Here is an 18,237-nt window from a genome sequence, read left to right on the forward strand (position 1 = left end):
CCATCATTACCTCCATGTAAGCCTTCACACCTACGTCTCCATTCTAATCTTGAATTAATCTCTGTTATCTACAGGCTGTCAGGCTCAGCGAGCCCAGGCAGCCTTAATTCAGACAACTACTGAATCATTCATTTCCTTCCTTCCTTTCGACTGAAGTCTTCACCCTAACAGTAATGAATTTGTGTTTATGGGGGCCTCCAAACGTGATTGTGCAAACAGTTTCAGGTCCTTACCTCATCTGATCTCGGGGGCATGTCTGTCAGAGCCTCCTGAGCTGTTTTCACTGCAGGAATCCACATGGAACACAACAGAGAAGAAAACAGGTCGTTTCGGTGCACATAGAGGTTTTTTTCTGAGAAATTTCTCTTTGAGAGATGAACTTTATGAACCTGGGAAACTTAAACAGAGCAGAGTCTTGAAAACTTCATAAGGAAAATCGATAATCATCATCTGCAGGCGCCCCGTGGAACTGTTTTCAGATGTACTGAGTCAATTCCTCAAACATGAGCAAAGCTGATTTTCATCCTCACTGTCTCTCCCTACCTACCTGTCATTTAACGCTCAATATCTAATAAAATCAAAACTGTAACACATGCCACAAAGCATTTACATTTTTTCTACAAAAAGTTTTTCTGGAAAACAAAGTTCTGATCACATCTTATTGGACTAAAAGTATCCCACTGGTCCTCTGCAGAGCTCTCCAGACCACCGTCTACATCGGGGGCGTCACAAAAACTTTAGTCTGAATTATCCACAAATTTCCATAAGTAACCCCCAAACATAAAACCTCCCAAACATGCCTACAACATGCTTTCCTGCAGTCACACTAGATAAAACGGTGGCTGGAGACTGATCATAATTATTGACCCTGCAAACCTGAACAGACAGGTCTTTGACCACTCGCAGGCAGTTGGCTACTTCAAAGCAAGTTTGGTGATAAAGCGGCAATAAGACGGCGCCAGTGCTACCAGTCTGTGACTGAATGGGGGCAATTACTTGCAATCTGTTTGTGACAATATGGTAATTAACTGTGATAAATCAGCAAATATCACAAACATACACCGTTAACACAGAAATTCACATTGACTGCTTACATTCAGAGTCCAGCCTGAACCTCATAGATATGAAACTAAAATTCCTCCACAAATAGTGACGTAGTTGCTGCATGCAAGTCAGGGGCAGTCTCCATCCTTGCTTTCATATAACCAGGCTACAAGCAGTAAATTATCTGTGACTCGTCTCTTTGAGACAGGGGACTCAAAGAGACGAGTCACAGATAATTTACGCTCATCCGTGCAGACTGATTCATATCGATTGAAACATGTCGGCAATCAGTCAGAAACTGCTGGCAAAGCTTCACAAATCTGTCTGACAGTCATTCTCCGCTTGACTGCAACCGTTGCCTCCCATCAGGTGACCTGAGACGTGCAGAGGTCGAGGGTCTTTCATAATGTCAGGTCTGAATCCAGGCAAGCCAATGATTTCTATGCCATAAAGCGTTTGTTCATAAAACATGAAACGTTCAGTCTGCTTTACTTTTAATCCTCTGAGATCTAAGTCATAACCAGTGATGCCTTTTGACCTCCAGAGGGCTTATTGTTAGGTTCTACCTACCCCTTTAAAAGGATTTTCTCCTGTTTGGCACTCCCAGCTGGAAATCTTTTAACAAAAACCTGTAAGGCTGACACGTAACGTCTAGTTTCTGAAACTAGGAGTGTTTAGACTAACCCTAACCCTCTCTCACAGTGGTTTTCCGGTGACCTGGTGGCTCTTATTTGGGGTTCATATCTTCCTGAAACACACTTCAACACGCAGACAGCAGAAGCCTGAGATCAAATCACCACCAATGGTGTTGATGAAGTCAATAAGAAATGTCCAATAGCCAAAACGTGCTCAGGATGTCCCCTAAAAACTTTTCTCAGCTCATCCCTGCAGGCTGGGTTCAGCACATCTTTCCATCCGTTTCATGCAGCAGCTGACGCGACTCTCCGTCCGTCTGACAGAGCCGGCCGTTTGATGTGGGCTTCCTTCCTGCATGTCGTCCTCTGATCACTGTTCTTTAAAGCTTTGGTCTGATAATGTGTCAGAGGGTGGAGAAAGAAAGGACGACAACCCTGCTTTTGAAGATTAAAGGAAGCTTTGCAAGTTCTCTTGCAGCCGATTTTCATCTCTTTCTATCGGTTTCTGTTCCTCTTATGAACAGGGAAAAGTTTACGGCTGTGACCTGGTTCAGCTTTAGCTTGCTTAAAGTAGTACCTGATGCTTAACAGACAGACTGAAACTGCACTTTGAGCTTTGTTAATGTTATTACAGATCCTCTGAATAGGAGAATCTGGTGTGCAGTGCAGTCCATGGTCATTTATTCGTTGCTTTGCAGAGTATTTTTTGATGAATGTTGACATGTTGCGTCTTTCACAAAATTTCTTAAGGTCTAAAACATTAAGGAGCCCTGGCCACCAGACTCACCTCAGTGGAAACTTCTGGATTTGTTTCTTGTCGTAGACGCTGTTTTCTCTGCACTGGTGAGGTTTTACACATGTGAAACCACAACGAGCGTAAACAGTTTTACAGGCCTCTTCTTGATAATTGCGGCCTATGCAAAAATATTTTTAGGCTACAGGGTAAATGTCTAATTTTTTTTCTATTTTTGTTGCTCACCACAAATGGCTGCTGGAAGCAGTGACTCTGAATATCATCGAGGCATCCAGCTCCCGTAAAACACCAACGCTCTACAAACTCCAGCTTTAGGGAAAGTTTCCATGTAAGAACATTCTTTTTATCCAAATGTAAACTAAGTTACAGTAATGTGCAAAGGTTTTGAGCCACCCCTCATTTTTTTATATGTTGCAAAGAAAATGGGAAGTAGATGCAGCGATTTATTGAAAGACATGCAGACAAACACAGAAATCGAGTGTTTAGGGCAAAAACAGAGTTTGTACACCTCTGAAGAGCTTGAAAGTCTGAACTCTCTTAGGGAACCTTCTGTAGTTTCTTTCTTCTCTTGGTGTTCAGGAAGGGTTCTCCGGGGCTTTTGAAGGACATTCAAAGCTCGTCTTTGTTTCATTCTCTGCATCAGTAATGTTGAGTTTCGGGCTCTGGGGAGGCCAATCCATGACTGATGGTTTCTATCCATTTATGCTTTTACTGCATTGGCAGTAAATCAAACTATTGCCAATCAGACACTTATCTTTGCTGCATTTCTTGTTTCTTGTCCAAATAAGAACTTTGAAAGACCTTCAGAAAGCTGGAGAACTATTGTTCAAGAGGACTTAAAAAATACAAGTCTGGCTCATTTCAATCAAAATATGAAGTAATGGGGGATGGTTCAAGACTTTAATCATTTATTCATTATTTACTACAGTTATTATTAACTTTAACCACCTGCGGACTGATATCTATGTGACTGAGCAAAACTTTGTGATAGCTAGCTAACGTCGGCTTGTTGTTCTCTTCATTGTGACCTAAAACCAGCGATTAATCCACCAGGAAAGTGTTTACTGTGGTTGGGGGGAAGGTTTAAGGAGCTTTTACGATGGCTTTTCTTATCAGACCCAGGACCCACATCCATCCTTTATAATGTAAACAGTGAGAAACAGCCGCTAACGTCAGGTTAGTCACAAACTAAAGACCAGCTCTCAGCACACCCATGTGTCTTCACAGAGGATTTAGATAGCTATGATTGGCCACAGCATGGATAGGTTTATGATGTTCCTCAGCTCTTGTGTGGTTGGTGTCTGAATACTGACTGTGGTTCACTTTACAGCCACAGTTGTCATCAATACTGTTTTTTTACGCGGGCTCGTCTGCCACCTCACTACCTCTCTAAGTGATGTGTTGGAAACAGATGGAGGTTCTTACAGTTCTTCAGCTCGTAATTGATTGCAGCTTTGAGGTTAAAGACTTCGATCAGGGCCGACTGATGCAGGACCAGCGTGTTTCCCACGCTGTGGATGTCGATGCCTTCGGTCGTCATCCCGACACTCAGCTCTGGTACGCAGAAATAAAACAACCCTCATACTGATCAAAAACATGATCTAAAAATAATAAATATCTAAAAGAGGAGAAAATCACAGCTATTTTTACCTGGATGTTCCTTGATTCCACGGTCTATGATCTCTCCGATATACTTGAGGGCCTGATTGTGGTTCTTCAGGCTGTAATAAGTCAGGGCGATGTTGTAGGACAACGCTGAAAATAAGAGAAAAAAATGACACAAAAACCCAGAGGTGTACTTGTCGTGTACAATCATTTTATCTTAATCAATTTTATTTAAATTTAGGATGAATTCAAGTCATGTCCAATTTTTGTTCTGGTTCTTTTTGTTTAACAGAAATAGAAACTCATCTCATCTGCAAATATTTTCGGTTAACCTGAAAAATAAACCCTTTCCACTGTAAAAAGTAGTGCGGAGTTGATTACAAAAAAAACCCAGAGACAGCTGATATTCTCCCACAGACTGTGGATTCTCCCAACGCCACCAACTATAAGAAATGAAGGACAAGATTATTTCTGCAGGAGGAGCTGTTTGGGTCAACATTGCTTTTTTATAGAGATGGAGCAGATGAAGATATGTTACTGGACCGTCCCTCCAGCGGTTAGACAGCGTCGTCTTATTGGCTGTTACGGGTGAATATTTTTGGGTTTCCAGAAACACTCCAGTGACAGTAAATAAATTGTATTTTGATTTCAGGTCAGTGCATAGAGAACAGCTTACTGAATGTGTGTTTTTAACTGATCACCTGGCACGTATCCCAGCACTTGCATGGCGGACATGAACTTCCTGCAGGCCTCCTCATACTTGCCGTCCTGGTAAAGCAAACAGCCCATATTGTAGACGTAGTCCGGGTCGTCCGGCGGCAGCTGCTCCAACAGCGACTACAAAAACACAGCAGAAAGTGACGCTAATGAAGGCGTGTCTGGCTGTGCATAATAAGGATTAATCTGATGCTATACTGAGCAGAAATGGTATCGTGTGTTAACAGATGACGTGTTAAAGCTCCTCACCTTGGCAGCGGAATAATCTTCCTCACAATATTTAATGCAGGCCTGCAGCTTGACCATCTGTGCCAGAGAGAGACAATAAACCGAAGGTAAAACAGGGACACGGCAACAGCAGCCAAGTGCTAATTTTAATATGGGGCCAAAAAAAAAGAGCCAGTACAAAGTGTAATCTGTAATGCTGTCATCCATAACCATTTTTATGAGCTTCTTTTCCCACATTTGGACCTTTTCTCCAAAACCTCTGAACTTTTCTTCTTGATATTATCACAAGGACAAAACAAGCTTAACCCTCTGAACCCCAGAAAGCCTCTAGATGATACTTTTACTCTGGTCTAATTTTTACAACAGCGCATTAGCTCCACTGAAGGTATAATGTCACAAACCGTCTACAGGCAGGTATAAAGGAAGGGAGGATAGAGTGGGTCATCAGAATAAAAAGAATTCACATAACAGGATGGCAAAAAGTTTTGTTGTAAATTTGTAAATTTACAAGAGAAATCTAACCCAGTTACAGTTAATGTATGAAAATTTGTCACCAGCTTTTATCATAAATGTTTCCATTTTTTTCTTGTAGGTTTTAGTTTTTTATAAATAGGAGATCAGGAGATTTTTTCTTGCAAATTTACAAATTTAAACTTGAAATTTCTGTGTCTGTAAAATATATTTGGGAGTATGTGTGCGAATAAAAAAAAAGATTCATCCCCAACAAATGGCTGAATTGTCGTTACGTGACTACGGCTCCTAGCCGACTCAGTCTTAGCTTCTCAGGACTGTTTAGCGAAAACAATGTATTTTTGCTTTAAAAGTGACACGCTGACTAAATTAATTTTCATAAAATGCCACATTATTAGGCATAGATTATAGATTAGCCTTCATTCTCTGCCTTGGCAGAAGTTTGTCTTGGACAAGTCAGAGAGACGCGCCACATAAAACAGCGTTTATGATGCTGTTTTAAATTCATACACACAAACACACACTCGTAGCTTGACTTATTATCATTCAATGATTTATAATGGTGCTAAAGAAAATTTGCACTGATTAACTTACAAGTTGTTACCCTGCACCTTTTCAACAGCGTATTAGAGCCACTGAAGGTCCAATCAGGGCGTCGACTCTTGTGATTTATATCTTTGGTGATTTTCAGAACCTGCTTTATCACTGACGCTTCAAATATCTCCTGGAGGAAGATGGAGGGAGCATGCTAACTATCTCTTTAGACCAAATTTTGAATTTGATTTAATTAGATGTCATTATACTCAATTTTCCCTCAATTAGACCTTTGGAAAGCTAAAAATCTATGACGGAATAGCCAAGGAGGTTATGTTTTTGGTAGCATTTGCATGCGTCCGTAAACACGATAGCTTTTGAATAAATTCTAATAAAACTTTGTAGGGGTGTAAAGTGGAGTCATGTTAACAATCCATTAAAATTTGGCTTACACTCACTGAGGTTGTCATGGTCAACTTCATGATTTATTGGTCTAATATCATTATAAACATAATATCACATCTGACCTCTGACCTTTTCTTCAAGGTTAAAAGTTTGATCCGAAAGTCAAAGTGCTTCCATGTTTCTCATTGCCATTGTTCGTACTGACAACAGCAAGACATTTGTGGGGATTCTAAATATCACGTTACTTTGGACCTCTGACCTCATTTTCATGGTCAAACTTGTCAGATCTCTTTTATGTGCAGAATTATGCTTAAAATTCTACTTCCTTTGTTTGTATTGGTAACAGTTAGGAAATGATTCTGGTGTACGGCGATTCTAAATATCACATTAGAGTTTGCATCCAAATATCATGACACAGCTACTCTGACCTCACTTTTACATTTCACATCTGCGTTTCTTTCAAATTGACCCCAAATGCGATATATCTTTAAATAAAGTATTGTCAGGAGAAAGAGAATGAGCTGTTAGGAACACAGAGTTATATTACTGTAGTAATATTACACAATAAGCTCAAGTAATTAATTTCAGGTACTTACAAATCTGTACCTATAATTCATTACTGAGTCCTTTTGTGTAATCAAAGTAAACGTCTTTCATGATACCTGTATCTAGTTTTTACTGCACTACAAACTTCCTAAAGTCTTTAAGTTCTTAAAGTAGATTTAAAAGAACAAAGAATACAAAATGTATTCAGAGTAAATATCACCCAGAGAGTGAGCTGCCTTGACGCAGGTTTGTGCGCTCCGAGTGCTTCTTGTTGCATCTGTTTTTACACCTTCTGGCTCTGATGGATGGTGTTATTTTTGTGATTTTTTTGTAAAACCAGACACTTTTCCTGGTTTGTGGGTTCAGAGGGTTGACTCCGATCTACAGGCTGCCTTGTTGTAGCTTTGATAAAAAGTGTGGCCCTTGTTGCTGAATTTAAAACATTTTTGTTTGCCTTTGTTCATTTATTGTGCATTTATGGGCCATATGCAGTCGCTAGAACACGTCTGGTGAACAAATGCTCCTCGTGATGAAGATCGTCTAACAGATGGTGTTAAAAAAATTCTGTACAAATAAAGTGGAATTGTTCATAAACTCACAAATTTGATGCAATGATGAAACACCTGGACCACAACACTTCCAGCCCCTCGTTTATTTATTTAAATGACACACACGCACACACAGCTGGGCTCAGTGTGTGTGTGTGTTGTACCTTGGTTTGGCTGCTGGGGTTGTCGAGTGCAAATGAAGCCTTGGTGGCCTCGGGATAAGCACCAGCTTTGTACAGGGACTGGGCGTAGTACACTTTGTACTCCTCCACCTCCGGGTGCAGCTGCGTGAGCTGCTCGTAGCACTCGGCGGCGTTGGTGAAGTCCTGGATGTGATAGTAGCAGAAACCAAGCAGAGACAGCGCCGCCCTGGACTGAGACACAGGTGAAAGGAAGAGAGAGTGACCAGCTGAGGCACATCTGTAGAGAAAAACACACAGCTTACCTGAGGATGTCTGAGCACAAAATGCAGACATCTTCAGCCCACCAGGGTTCCTGCTGCATTTTAAGATTTTCTTTTCTGTATTTTAAAAACCGTTTCCTTTTTAAGATCTCAATAAATAAAAATTAAGAAAGAACAAAGCTGAAAACAATGTCTTGCAGCAGTGCAGTAATCCCTACAACTGAAAGTGCGCCAGATTTACTGAGGTGCAATATGCAAAAATGCACTTACAATGTGCTAATTTAAAAAGAAAGATGTAGCCAGTTTATTTCAGTCATAATCAAAGTAACGTACTGAGAGCAGAGCAAATTAAAAGTGAAAAAAATGAGTGACTCAGATGAGGGAGCGAATAATTTACTGCCCAAAGTCATATAGTTTCATCACAGTAACAGTGAAGCAATTCAGATCAATGACAAGACACTATAATAAAATGAATCTTATGGATCCAATGACGAAGTCTTGAAAATGAGCCCCATTAATTGCTGTATTTGGACAAACATGTATGTAATAGCTTCCCACACCAAAAAAAGCCCATGTAACAAACAAACAAGAAAATCAAGTTGTAATGTTTCAGAGCTCTCTGTGTGCACTGTTGAGTAGAGACAGGAAGAGAGAGAGGATTACTGTTTCTTTAAGTCTTATATCGCGGGTTGCATATCTCCTTTTTCCCCTTGAAGATTGGCAGACTTACCTTGGTGTGTTTTTGGAGCTGGCCGTTCAGGATGTGAATGGCATCCACATACTGACCATCTTTAATCTACAACGCAGACACATATTTATTGGGAAAAGCTTGAGTATGTAGACTGATTAACACTCGCTCTCTTTATCCAATCACTTGTAGTAAACTACAAGGACTGGAGCGATAAGAACTTCAAAGATTAACCACCGGTACAAACCTACAAACACTGCAGTTTACATTTTCTCTATGTTTGTTATAAGTTTAAACTTAAGCCGAATTTACGGAAAGTGCATCTCAATTCCAGAAAAATATAATTCGTCTTGGATAAGTACTTCATTAAGAATGAAACACTAAAATAAACGATTTGTGAATGGAGTTTGGTTCACGCTGTGTAGCTGCTAGCTCAACAAGCTAAGAACCCTAACTAATTGGCGTATTCTCACCAGTTTGTAGATCGTAGCCGTGTACTCTCCGTCTTTTATAGCAGTCATTGCTTCAAATCTGCACTCTCATCAAACAGACACTACTTGTGGCTTCGGGTTTTCCCATAATCTGGGTCGTAGCATTTAGCTAGCTTCTGCTTGGCGAAGCACGGAGAGCATAGGAGCTGTTACTTAGCAACGGAGGAGAGCGGAAAGGGACGTTTGCCTGGCGTGTGTAACAGCCAATCACCTTACAGTTTGAACGTATTTTTTTTTCTAGAACCTTTATTTACTTGTTGGACAAAGACAATCACCGTCCCGTAGAAAATATAAAACTTTCCTACTGTCTTTAAGTTTCTTTCTTTCTGTCTGTGGCATTTTTATAGTGTTTAAATTCATTTGCAGCTTCCCCCCCCCCTTTGGTTTGACAAAGGATGTCTTATATTAAGTGTCCTTCTAGTTTCTAGTTGTACTGGTTTTGCTTTAGCTTGTCTCATATATTGCGTCGCCTTTTGGCAGTTTTACAAATCGTTAGCAGTTTTGAGCCTCTTTGTGGTCTTTAGTGTGAATTTGCAGTCATTGTCTTCCCGCTTGCATTGGTTTTGCATGTGTTTTATTTGTGTGTTTTTCTTTATTTACTTTCTTCTCTTTATGAATTCCTTTAAATCTCTTTTAAAGAATTTTGAGTGTCTTTGTTCTTTGTTTAACTTGGTTTTGTAACTTTTGTTTTATAACTTTTTTTTATTTTGCTTTTCTGTCTATCTGTTGGTGTTTTGTGTCTCTTTGTGATTGTTTGATTTACTTATCAGCAAGAAATACTGACAATCATCACTGACCAGGGATCTCTGTTCCTTTGTGCTCCTGGGCCTGTGCTTTGTAGGGCTGTTCTTCTACACGTTTATGACTTAATGTCTCTAGTTTTGTCTCTCTTAAAGTCTCTCTGTTTTTCTCTTTCCTTCTTATCCTTCAGCAAAGCACAAGCACAGGCTGGTAAAATCCACAGATGATCTCATATCTGAAGGATTCAGGAGAAGGAAATATACTCACCAAACAGTGGCTAAAACAGATGAAACCTGGAGTGTCGCCTCAAACCCAAACCACAGTGTGCTGACCACCAGGCCTCTATAATGACGGAGGAAAGGTTTGATGCTGAGTGTGTGTGAGAGGGTTTCAGAACGTGAAGTGTTTTTTTTTAGTGTTTATATGCATGTGCATGCATGCTTGTGTGTAGGAGGGGTGTGTTTTATGCTTGCGTTCTCTCCTTCTGGTACTTTCTGCACTTCTTGCATGCCTGTCACTCACTTCTGTTGGGACGAGTGAAAAGATCTGCAGCAGAGGAGCTGCAAAACAACAGGTACATATTAACATTAGCAGGTATGTGCAGAAATATCCATCATTTACTCGCATTTATTTTATAGCTGGCTGGTTCAGAAAAGGAAGAGAAGCACTATCAGAGGGCTCTGTTTTTTTTAAAACTGTATTATTTTTACATTTTCTTTATATTTTCTTCTTGTTTTCTTGTTTTGCGTTATTTTGTTAAAAACTGTTGCATTGCTACTTTGCTTTGCAAGAAAACACTTATTGTATTCGTGCTGCATGAAAGCTCGAGCTCCATAAGTCTAATGCATACTTGAGATGCACCTGAATGAGGGTCTTTATTAATGCAGAGCATGTACATGAATCTGGCATCTGCCGTTGTAATATTGAAAAACTCTTGGGAATGTTTCCATGTGATTTTCTTCACTGCGAGGCCAAACTTATTTCATGGTTCCCAGATTGAGACTGGTTGGAGCTGATGAGATTTTGGTGGCTTAAAATGATGTTGAGGAGAAAAACTGCAGCAGAGACGAAGGCAAAAAGATGTGTTTGTTTGTGTGTGTGGTAATCTCCTTTAGATCCTGTGGGAGTGTGTATACTTTCACTACGGGTGGTCAAGTGTGTTCCATTGATTTAAGGATATGTTTGAGTCCTAAGTAAGTGATGGGTTTGCATGAAAATAATCTGGTAGACCTTCAGAGAAAATCAAGGTAACTTAAGGAACTGTTGTACTGAAGACACTCAGTCTGTGTGGCTATGATTAGGCAGCTCAAAGATGGAGAAAGACTGGGTCATAGTTAATAAAAACATTGGCTACATAAGTGTTTTTCCCCCCCTGATGACAGAGTTTATTTAAAGGTGCAGTTCCTCTTGTGATCGCTGGATGATGCACCAATGTGCAAATACAAAAATCAATAAAGGTTTTGGAAAGCATATTTTGGCATCGCTCAACACCAGGCCATTAATTATGAGTCCTGCTGGTGATTTTTATGATTATGTATAATATGTGCACAGTATGCTGCCTTTATTTGGAGTTTGTGTAGAGTTACTCCAGGGCCTCTGTTTTCCTTCGACAGTCCAAAAACGAGTGATTTTAAACTGGCTGGATAGTTAGATAGATAGTGGATACTCCCCAGGATGCTATGTTTATGAATGATTCAAAAGAGACTCAAATGATAAGTACAGACATGTATTCTAAAAAGACAACTACAGCTGTAAAACAAAAAACTTTGTTATCCAACAAGTCTTCTCAGAGAGAGCCAATGGAAAACATCGCTGGTTGAAATGAACCAGAATTATCCCTGAAATGGCTTCAAACCCCGTCCGCTTCACTTTGAGCTTAACGGCAGGTTTATTTCTGTTTAAACACACGTGTGCAGGAAGGCCGGCTGTATAGTCTGCTGCTGCCTCTGTGTATTTTTGCAGGCATGTGCGGAACAAACACAAAGCTGCTGAGGTAGACTGTACTCGGCGTGCCTCTGCAGCTCTCCTCTAAGTCGCTCTGTCAGGTCTGGTTTGTGCATCGGCGCTCAGACTCGGGCTCAGACTCGCTCTTTAATGCGAGCTGACTGCAGGAGCTGAGAGTTTATCGCTTCTTCCTGTGTTCCACTCCTGACAAGCCTGGAAGACTTAGAAGTTTGTACACCCAGTAGTTAGATTTCCTTTCTCTGCTTTATTAGGATTGATAGCCACGGTGGTAGTAAAGCCACACAAGGCCTTACACAGTGCTGAGGAATAATCAAATCTCTAGAGCAAACTCGCTTCGGCCGTACAGAGCAATGTTTCCAGACAGATATTGTGCAGTTCAGCAGGAGGCAATCTGCATTTCATAAGGCTGAGCACAAAGAAGCAGCTTGAATATACGATTCAATTATTTTAATGTCATGCAAACAACCAAACTTATCGACATGTCTGAGTCGTTTGGGTGTGATGCTGAGCCGTTGGTGGTTTGCTGGTGATTCAATTAAATTGCTAGAGTGCCTTCGTTAAACCATTGTTGCCAATTATTTCTAAATCAATCAATCACCCAGTCAAATAATCAATATTCACACAGCAAAATTATTTAAAGTGCTCAATAAAAAACGAGGTGTCAAAAGAAAAGCTGCGTCTGCATGTAAAGCCAGCAAATAAGCAAAGCAGAGCAGAATAAACAAGGATTAAAAGAGACAAGTGGGACATATGTCAACATTTAAACGATTTAAATAAGACAAAGAAACACAAGGGGAAGATTTGAAAGCTGCTCTAAAGATTTTCAATTTTTAGAGCAGCTTTGCATGAGTCACAGTTCAAAATAATCCTTCTTTATGTCATACTGGGGCTCCTCCACCTTTAGCACAGCTTTCTTCTGATTAGCTGCCCCTCATCAACAGAATGTGGGCGGGGCTTCTGTTCTGAGGTAGACCTGCGGTGTTTATCCTGTTCACACCTGTTCATTTGTACAATTGTAATCGCAGTAATCGCACTTGGGTGCGGAGCAAAGCAACTGCACCGAAATGCTTTGGAGGAGATGGTTCATTTACCATGTGAAAGTGATCTGACTTCTGACTCCTAGCAGGAGTACGTTGCAATTTTGAGCAAAAAAAATAAATAAATAAATGGCAGTGTATGCTTTGTATTCTGGTATACAGCGAGGTGAAAGGTCTGTATGGGCTAGCAACTATCCGTGAAATGAACGTTAAATGTTCTCCAACATTTGAGAGTGCAGCATCTTCTTCCTGTATTTACTTTTGTTGCTCTCGCCTCAAACGCATCTGGCCAATCAGCAGACTGAAGATTCTTACGTGGTTTGCACTGATTCCTTTTGGCTCGTTTGGAGTTCGCTTGGATTTTTCTGTGTGAAAAGAAATCAAAGCACGGAAAACTACAAGTTTACAAACCTGTCAACTGATTCAGACCAGAGTAAACGAACTATAGGTGTAAAACAAACAACCAACCAACCCCCCCCCCCCCCCCCCCCCGCCCCCCAAAAAAAAACAACCCCCAAAAAAAAACCCCCCAAAAAACCCTCTAAGGCAATATACAGGGGTCAAAGTAGGTGGTAACTCTCTCCTCTATTTGAGCAGTGTATTTATATGTTAGGAACTAATGAAAAGTAATGCAACAGTTTATTCTAGAGGAACAGAGTGGCATTTAAAGCTTTATAGTAACAGAGAGCAGCTGGGACAAGTCACCAATCTATCACAGGGCCAACTCAGAGAGACAGGTAATCATTCACACTCTTATTCACACTAACAGCTAGCTTAGAATCACCAGTTAACCCTAACAAGGATGTCTTTGGACTGGGCAGGAACCAGTGTCCCAGGAACCCATAAAAAGCATAATTTCCTCTGGGATCAATAAAGTATTCTGATTCTGAAAGCGTGCAGGCAACAACAACGCCACAGAGGAAGGCTCCAGTCAGTTAATGATAAACAGTAACTTTTCATATGTCTACATATCTGTAGAAAAAAACATGCTAGAGGGACATGAAAAACATAATTAGGGCAAAGTCAGGGTTACGTGATCCAGCTCTAACTGTATGCTTTATCAAAAAAGTCCAATCTTAAAAGTCTGTCTGCTGGACCCAAACGTTTAAAGTTTATATCTAAATAAACTGTTTTACAAGAGCAAAAGTCACAAAATGTTTTATGAGATTAAAAAAAAGGTTAAAAAACTAAAAGTGCTTTTCTGAAAGGACCTCTGAGAGGACCCGTGAGAAGCCTCGCAGTCGCTTCCTACACTGTTTATAAGAGAGGATGTGCTCAGGCAGAGGACTCATGAATAACTGAGGTGTTCAACAGATGATAAAAACAAGTTTGCACAAGACAACCAGCATGTTTATCAGAACTGTCTGATCAGAAATTTCACCCAGCTGGAGGCTCTGGCTGCAGTTCAGCTCCAAGTGCTCTGTTAGGATAAGATGGTACAACAAGGTGTTTAGGACCACACGGGGCCTGATTATTCGAGACGCTGTGTTGGAGAAGGACTTTAAATTCACTTATTGAGAGAGAAGCTAATAGCGTAAAACTGAAGACTTTTCATGGCGTGATTGTAAAGAGACCACACTCGCAGTAACAGATCAGTGTGCTGGTCTCTGACACAGGATGCTTCTAAAGATGCCAACACTGATGAGACTACAGAGGGTTGAGATCTGTTCAGTATTTCCATTTTAACTTGGTTGGTTTTATGTAACCATCATGTTTTGGGTTAAATATGTTTCAACCTCTGTGCTGGGCTGGACAACAGTTATTCATCGATTTAACAGGGTGGTAATGTTAAAACTGAGGGATCAAAGTGGGGCTCAGATGGATTGAAATCACTCTTCCTCATCATCAGATCATCTGCTGCTTCTGCCTGCAGGTGCGAGTGCGATCATGGCCTCCAAGCTGAGCGTGCTGCTGCTGGTACTGACTGGCTCCACCTTGACGGTGCTGGCCCAGAGGCGACGCCCGGTGTCCAAAGCCACTGACGAATGGAACTTCAAGGAAGGCTGTGAGCACCCAGATTACTCTCTGTTTACTCTGGGTCAAGGGTCAAGTTCAGGGTCCATCATGATGAGGTCAAAGGTAGAGGTGAAAGATCACACTGCTCAGAGAAACCCTGCCTGTTAAACCTGTACATGCAGGTTCCAAGCTTGTGTCTTAAAATATGAAATACTCCTTTAAGAGGCTCACAAAGGAGCTTCCTTGAATCTGAATTTATTTTGAAGTAAACAGGACCTCTGGGGCTTATTATGGTGTGTTCTCACTAATCGTTACAAAGTGAAGATGGCTGAAAATTAACAGTGAAGTGTGTGCTGTGACTTTCTGTCCCAGCTGACAGGGTGAACATGCGCAATGTGGCCAACCTGACCGAAGTTCTGGACAACTGGCGGTTCGACATCATCAACCAGATGAAAGGGCTCCTGCAGAATGACCACCAGTCTCTCCTGCCGGACTACGCCAGGTACGAGAGAGGGTCTCATTTATTCGTTTATGACGCCACAAAATCCCACGGCACACAAGCCTCTGATGTGCCTTACAGTTCAGATCTACTGTGTTCTTTTTAGCTGAGTGTTCCTGCCATAATGCGACTAATGCAGTTGCTGAATTTTGCCATTTGCACAGCTGATAGGTGCACAAAGAAGTCCAGAAATCCAGCACGAGCTCATGAAGCTGGCCGGTACACTGACAACTGTGTGCAAAGCTGTCATCAAGACAAACAGAGGCTGAAATAGAAAGCATATATTTAGGTCTTTTCTCACTACATAAATCCATGACAGTAACAGAAGAGTGTAAACGAACGAACAAACTGTTCCCCGTGAGTGAGGTGAAACAGTCTCTGAGAGGCACCACAGGAATGCGGTTTAGCCGTGAAGCTGAAAATGAAGTCGGGGGGTTTACTGGGTACGCTCTGCGGCCGATGTCGTCAGAGGAAGCTGCAGCTGAAACGGCAATTTAAATGTCAAAATAGAAACTGACCGAAAGGAGCTCCGGTTTTCCAGAGGGGGACTCTGCAGCTTCCTGCCGCTCACCGCAGGTCAGCAGACGAGACATCGCTGTGGTCCAGAAGTTACATAAGCACAGCTGCAGACATGTTTCTCCCTCAAATTCTCATTTTCTTACATAAAGTCTTTTAGTTCAGTTTTTCTGCTGATCCACTGATCAAAGTCTGTGTTTGTCATCTTACTTTAACCCACAGTTTGATGTTGTGATTGATCTTGGACTGTTGGTCGCTTTCATACATGGTTTGCTTTATAAATGTCTACATTAAGGAACACACCCACTCACAATGAGAGGAGAGAGTGTGCAGTTTGCAACACGAGTATAAAGAAAGAAGATTTTGTAGCCTATATTTCTGGGTAACTAGACATGAACATAGATTACAGATGTCATGTAAAACCTGCAAGAAAAAGACTTTTAAACTAGAACAGGGAGCACTAACTGCAGCGAGGATCACACATGTGCTACCAAAAAAGACTTTTAGTGAAAGTTATGTGTGTGGCGAACAGGCAGCAATCTCTACTAGCACAGGATGAAGAGGAAACTAAAGCTTTGCGGTTGTGTTTGATTTATATTGTCTTCACTCGCCCCGTGTTCAGGATCCAGCCGCTGTCTGAGGCCTTAGACGACCTCTTCAAAGAGTTCAACGCCCTCAAGACTCGTCTGGGCGATCTGACCGATAAGTTCACCGCCATAGAAACTTTTATCGATGAGGTCAAAACCAGCCGCGCAACCAGCTCCAGCGCCAACACCAACGCCAACACCAACCCGAACCCCAACACCAGCGCCAGCACCAACCCCAACACTGGCGCTGCTGTGGCTCCAGTCGTCAGGCAGAGGCGGGTGATGAGGAAAAAGGCCCCCGCTTCGTCCTAAACGGACGGCTACGACGAGGCTTTTCCTCTCTGACGTTTGCTTCTCAAGCTGTTTGTGTCTGAAGCTAATCTTCCTTTATTCTTTTTAGCAGGCTTTACAATATTATGAGCTTCTGCATAGCTCAGCTTTTTATAGGGAGATCTAACATCTCTCACTCTCATTTGAAAATTCAGAAAAATGCCAAATCAGCCATTCTTCGCTAATCAATGCAATTAGTCGACAGAGAAACTAAACAAATGTGCTCTATGCACTGAGTTTTAAATTTTATTTTATTCAGAACCTCTTCATCATCAGGTGAGATCTCACCTGCACGGGTGTATTAACCTCTTTAGAGTCCCCGGAGCCCTCGGCCTGGAGCTTTCTGCTCACCTCCATTATACCTGTCAGTTTTCTAATTTCCTCAAAGCCAAGCAGAGCTCACATTAAAACAAAACTCTAATAAATGACCAGCTAGCTGCTTCTTCACGTGTTATTCTGGTGCCTAAAGAACAAAAATGGGCTGTTTTTAAACACATTATAAAAGAACACAATGGCCTGACCTGATGACCCTGACCCCTGACCTGGTTGAGGTTTTCTTTGTGTAGATTATTTTTAAAATGAAAGAAAAAGCAAAGCTCACCTGAAAGCAGAATCTGGAGATCCAGAAGGATACCTGGATCTAGATCAGTTTTTGTCTTTGAGAACATCACAACAACACCTTCCACTTTTTACTTTGTATTGATGACGACTGTCCTTTCTTGCAATGATAAAGAATCAAAGAATCCTCCTAAAATTCCTGGTTCCAGATCCGGAGCAACTCCGAGTATCAGCCCACGTCTGTGCCTAACCTGTTCTGCACAGGTTAAGATCAGGTTTGAAGACACAGTTTGGTGAATAAACTGAATTCTCAGGGATTCTGGCATTTTACTAAAATATCATCAACAATTGGACACAAAAGTCTAACCCACCAAAATCATCAAGATATTTCTGCCTTATTCAAGCCTTCCTGTGTCTGCACTCTGCTTGCTTATTGTACAAACATGCTTACTGGTTTGTACCTATTGCTGCATTGTATAACCTGCAAATAAACTCACTTATTGCATTCAGCTGAGAGTTCTGCTGTGGACTTCTTCAGAAACGAGGTTTGTTTGATCAGGGGAGCAAATCTCAGAATAAAGCTTTGGTCTTAATTGCGTGACAGTAGATTTCCGGTAATAGTCTTAAAGCAAAGAATCAGTGAAGTTTGAATAGAACCGCTAATTGTGACGTCACTAACGCAATGCATTATGGGACGGTTCTGCACGCAAGCCTGAGATGTATGCATGGACTGTACAGAGACAGTCTTTTTGGGGTTTAAACGTTCCATGTAGACATTAGAAAGCTGTTTTGTTGTAAAATGACACAATGGTACAAATGACGAGGACGGAGAAAGTTCTTTGAGTTTTCCACAGTGGGAGGAGCAACAAGGAGCCGACACTGTGTGGGCTGGGAAGCAGCTGGAAGACAGAAAACCATGAACTTCAGCAACATTTCAGGAAATATGCAGGCACTGCTAATTTATCTTATAATACTGATC

At 41.3% G+C, this 18,237-nt stretch overlaps 2 protein-coding genes across 9 annotated transcripts in view; one reads left to right on the forward strand and one right to left on the reverse strand.

Annotated features, from left to right (window-relative positions):
* Positions 1-9,251, reverse strand: part of ift70 (intraflagellar transport 70) — a 21,383-nt gene extending 12,132 nt beyond the window's left edge. For 3 of the 4 annotated variants that reach the window (XM_084925078.1, XM_084925076.1, XM_084925077.1), the window contains exons 1-8: positions 9,052-9,250; positions 8,621-8,686; positions 7,652-7,861; positions 5,005-5,061; positions 4,740-4,875; positions 4,084-4,188; positions 3,859-3,987; positions 234-283 (exon numbers count right to left, since the gene is read on the reverse strand). In XM_084925078.1, the coding sequence (XP_084781204.1) occupies positions 234-283; positions 3,859-3,987; positions 4,084-4,188; positions 4,740-4,875; positions 5,005-5,061; positions 7,652-7,861; positions 8,621-8,686; positions 9,052-9,099 (801 nt within the window). In that variant the 5' untranslated portion in view covers positions 9,100-9,250. Of the gene's footprint in view, positions 1-233; positions 284-3,858; positions 3,988-4,083; positions 4,189-4,739; positions 4,876-5,004; positions 5,062-7,651; positions 7,862-8,620; positions 8,687-9,051 lie in introns of all 4 variants that reach the window. The other variant, XM_084925074.1, reaches the window with a different exon arrangement.
* On the forward strand, positions 8,598-17,767 carry LOC146388005 (uncharacterized). 5 transcript variants are annotated; one of them, XM_084925084.1, is made up of 5 exons: positions 8,598-8,624; positions 10,001-10,171; positions 14,686-14,817; positions 15,141-15,270; positions 16,406-17,767. In XM_084925084.1, exons 3-5 carry the CDS (start codon positions 14,700-14,702, stop codon positions 16,680-16,682), a joined length of 525 nt encoding a protein of 174 aa, XP_084781210.1. In that variant the 5' UTR covers positions 8,598-8,624; positions 10,001-10,171; positions 14,686-14,699; the 3' UTR covers positions 16,683-17,767. The 5 variants fall into 5 exon arrangements, with proteins under 5 accessions (XP_084781210.1, XP_084781209.1, XP_084781208.1 ...); XM_084925083.1 differs by lacking the exon at positions 8,598-8,624 and adding an exon at positions 8,640-8,723; XM_084925082.1 differs by lacking the exon at positions 8,598-8,624 and adding an exon at positions 8,696-8,817.
* The last annotated feature ends 470 nt before the right edge of the window (positions 17,768-18,237 follow it).

The sequence above is a fragment of the Perissodus microlepis genome, chromosome 4 (assembly GCF_051167445.1).
Source record: "Perissodus microlepis isolate ML-2025 ecotype Zambia chromosome 4, ASM5116744v1, whole genome shotgun sequence".
NCBI lineage: Eukaryota > Metazoa > Chordata > Actinopteri > Cichliformes > Cichlidae > Perissodus > Perissodus microlepis.

What these genes read in the sequence shown, in the direction of transcription:
- LOC146388005 (XM_084925080.1), top strand. Translation starts at nt 10,248, where the DNA reads ATGCTTGTGTGTAGGAGGGGTGTGTTTTATGCTTGCGTTCTCTCCTTC. An exon ending in GTACATATTAACATTAGCAG is followed by an intron (nt 10,405 to 14,685) that starts GTATGTGCAGAA and finishes TTCTGCCTGCAG; the next exon opens with GTGCGAGTGCGATCATGGCC. An exon ending in ATGGAACTTCAAGGAAGGCT is followed by an intron (nt 14,818 to 15,140) that starts GTGAGCACCCAG and finishes TTTCTGTCCCAG; the next exon opens with CTGACAGGGTGAACATGCGC.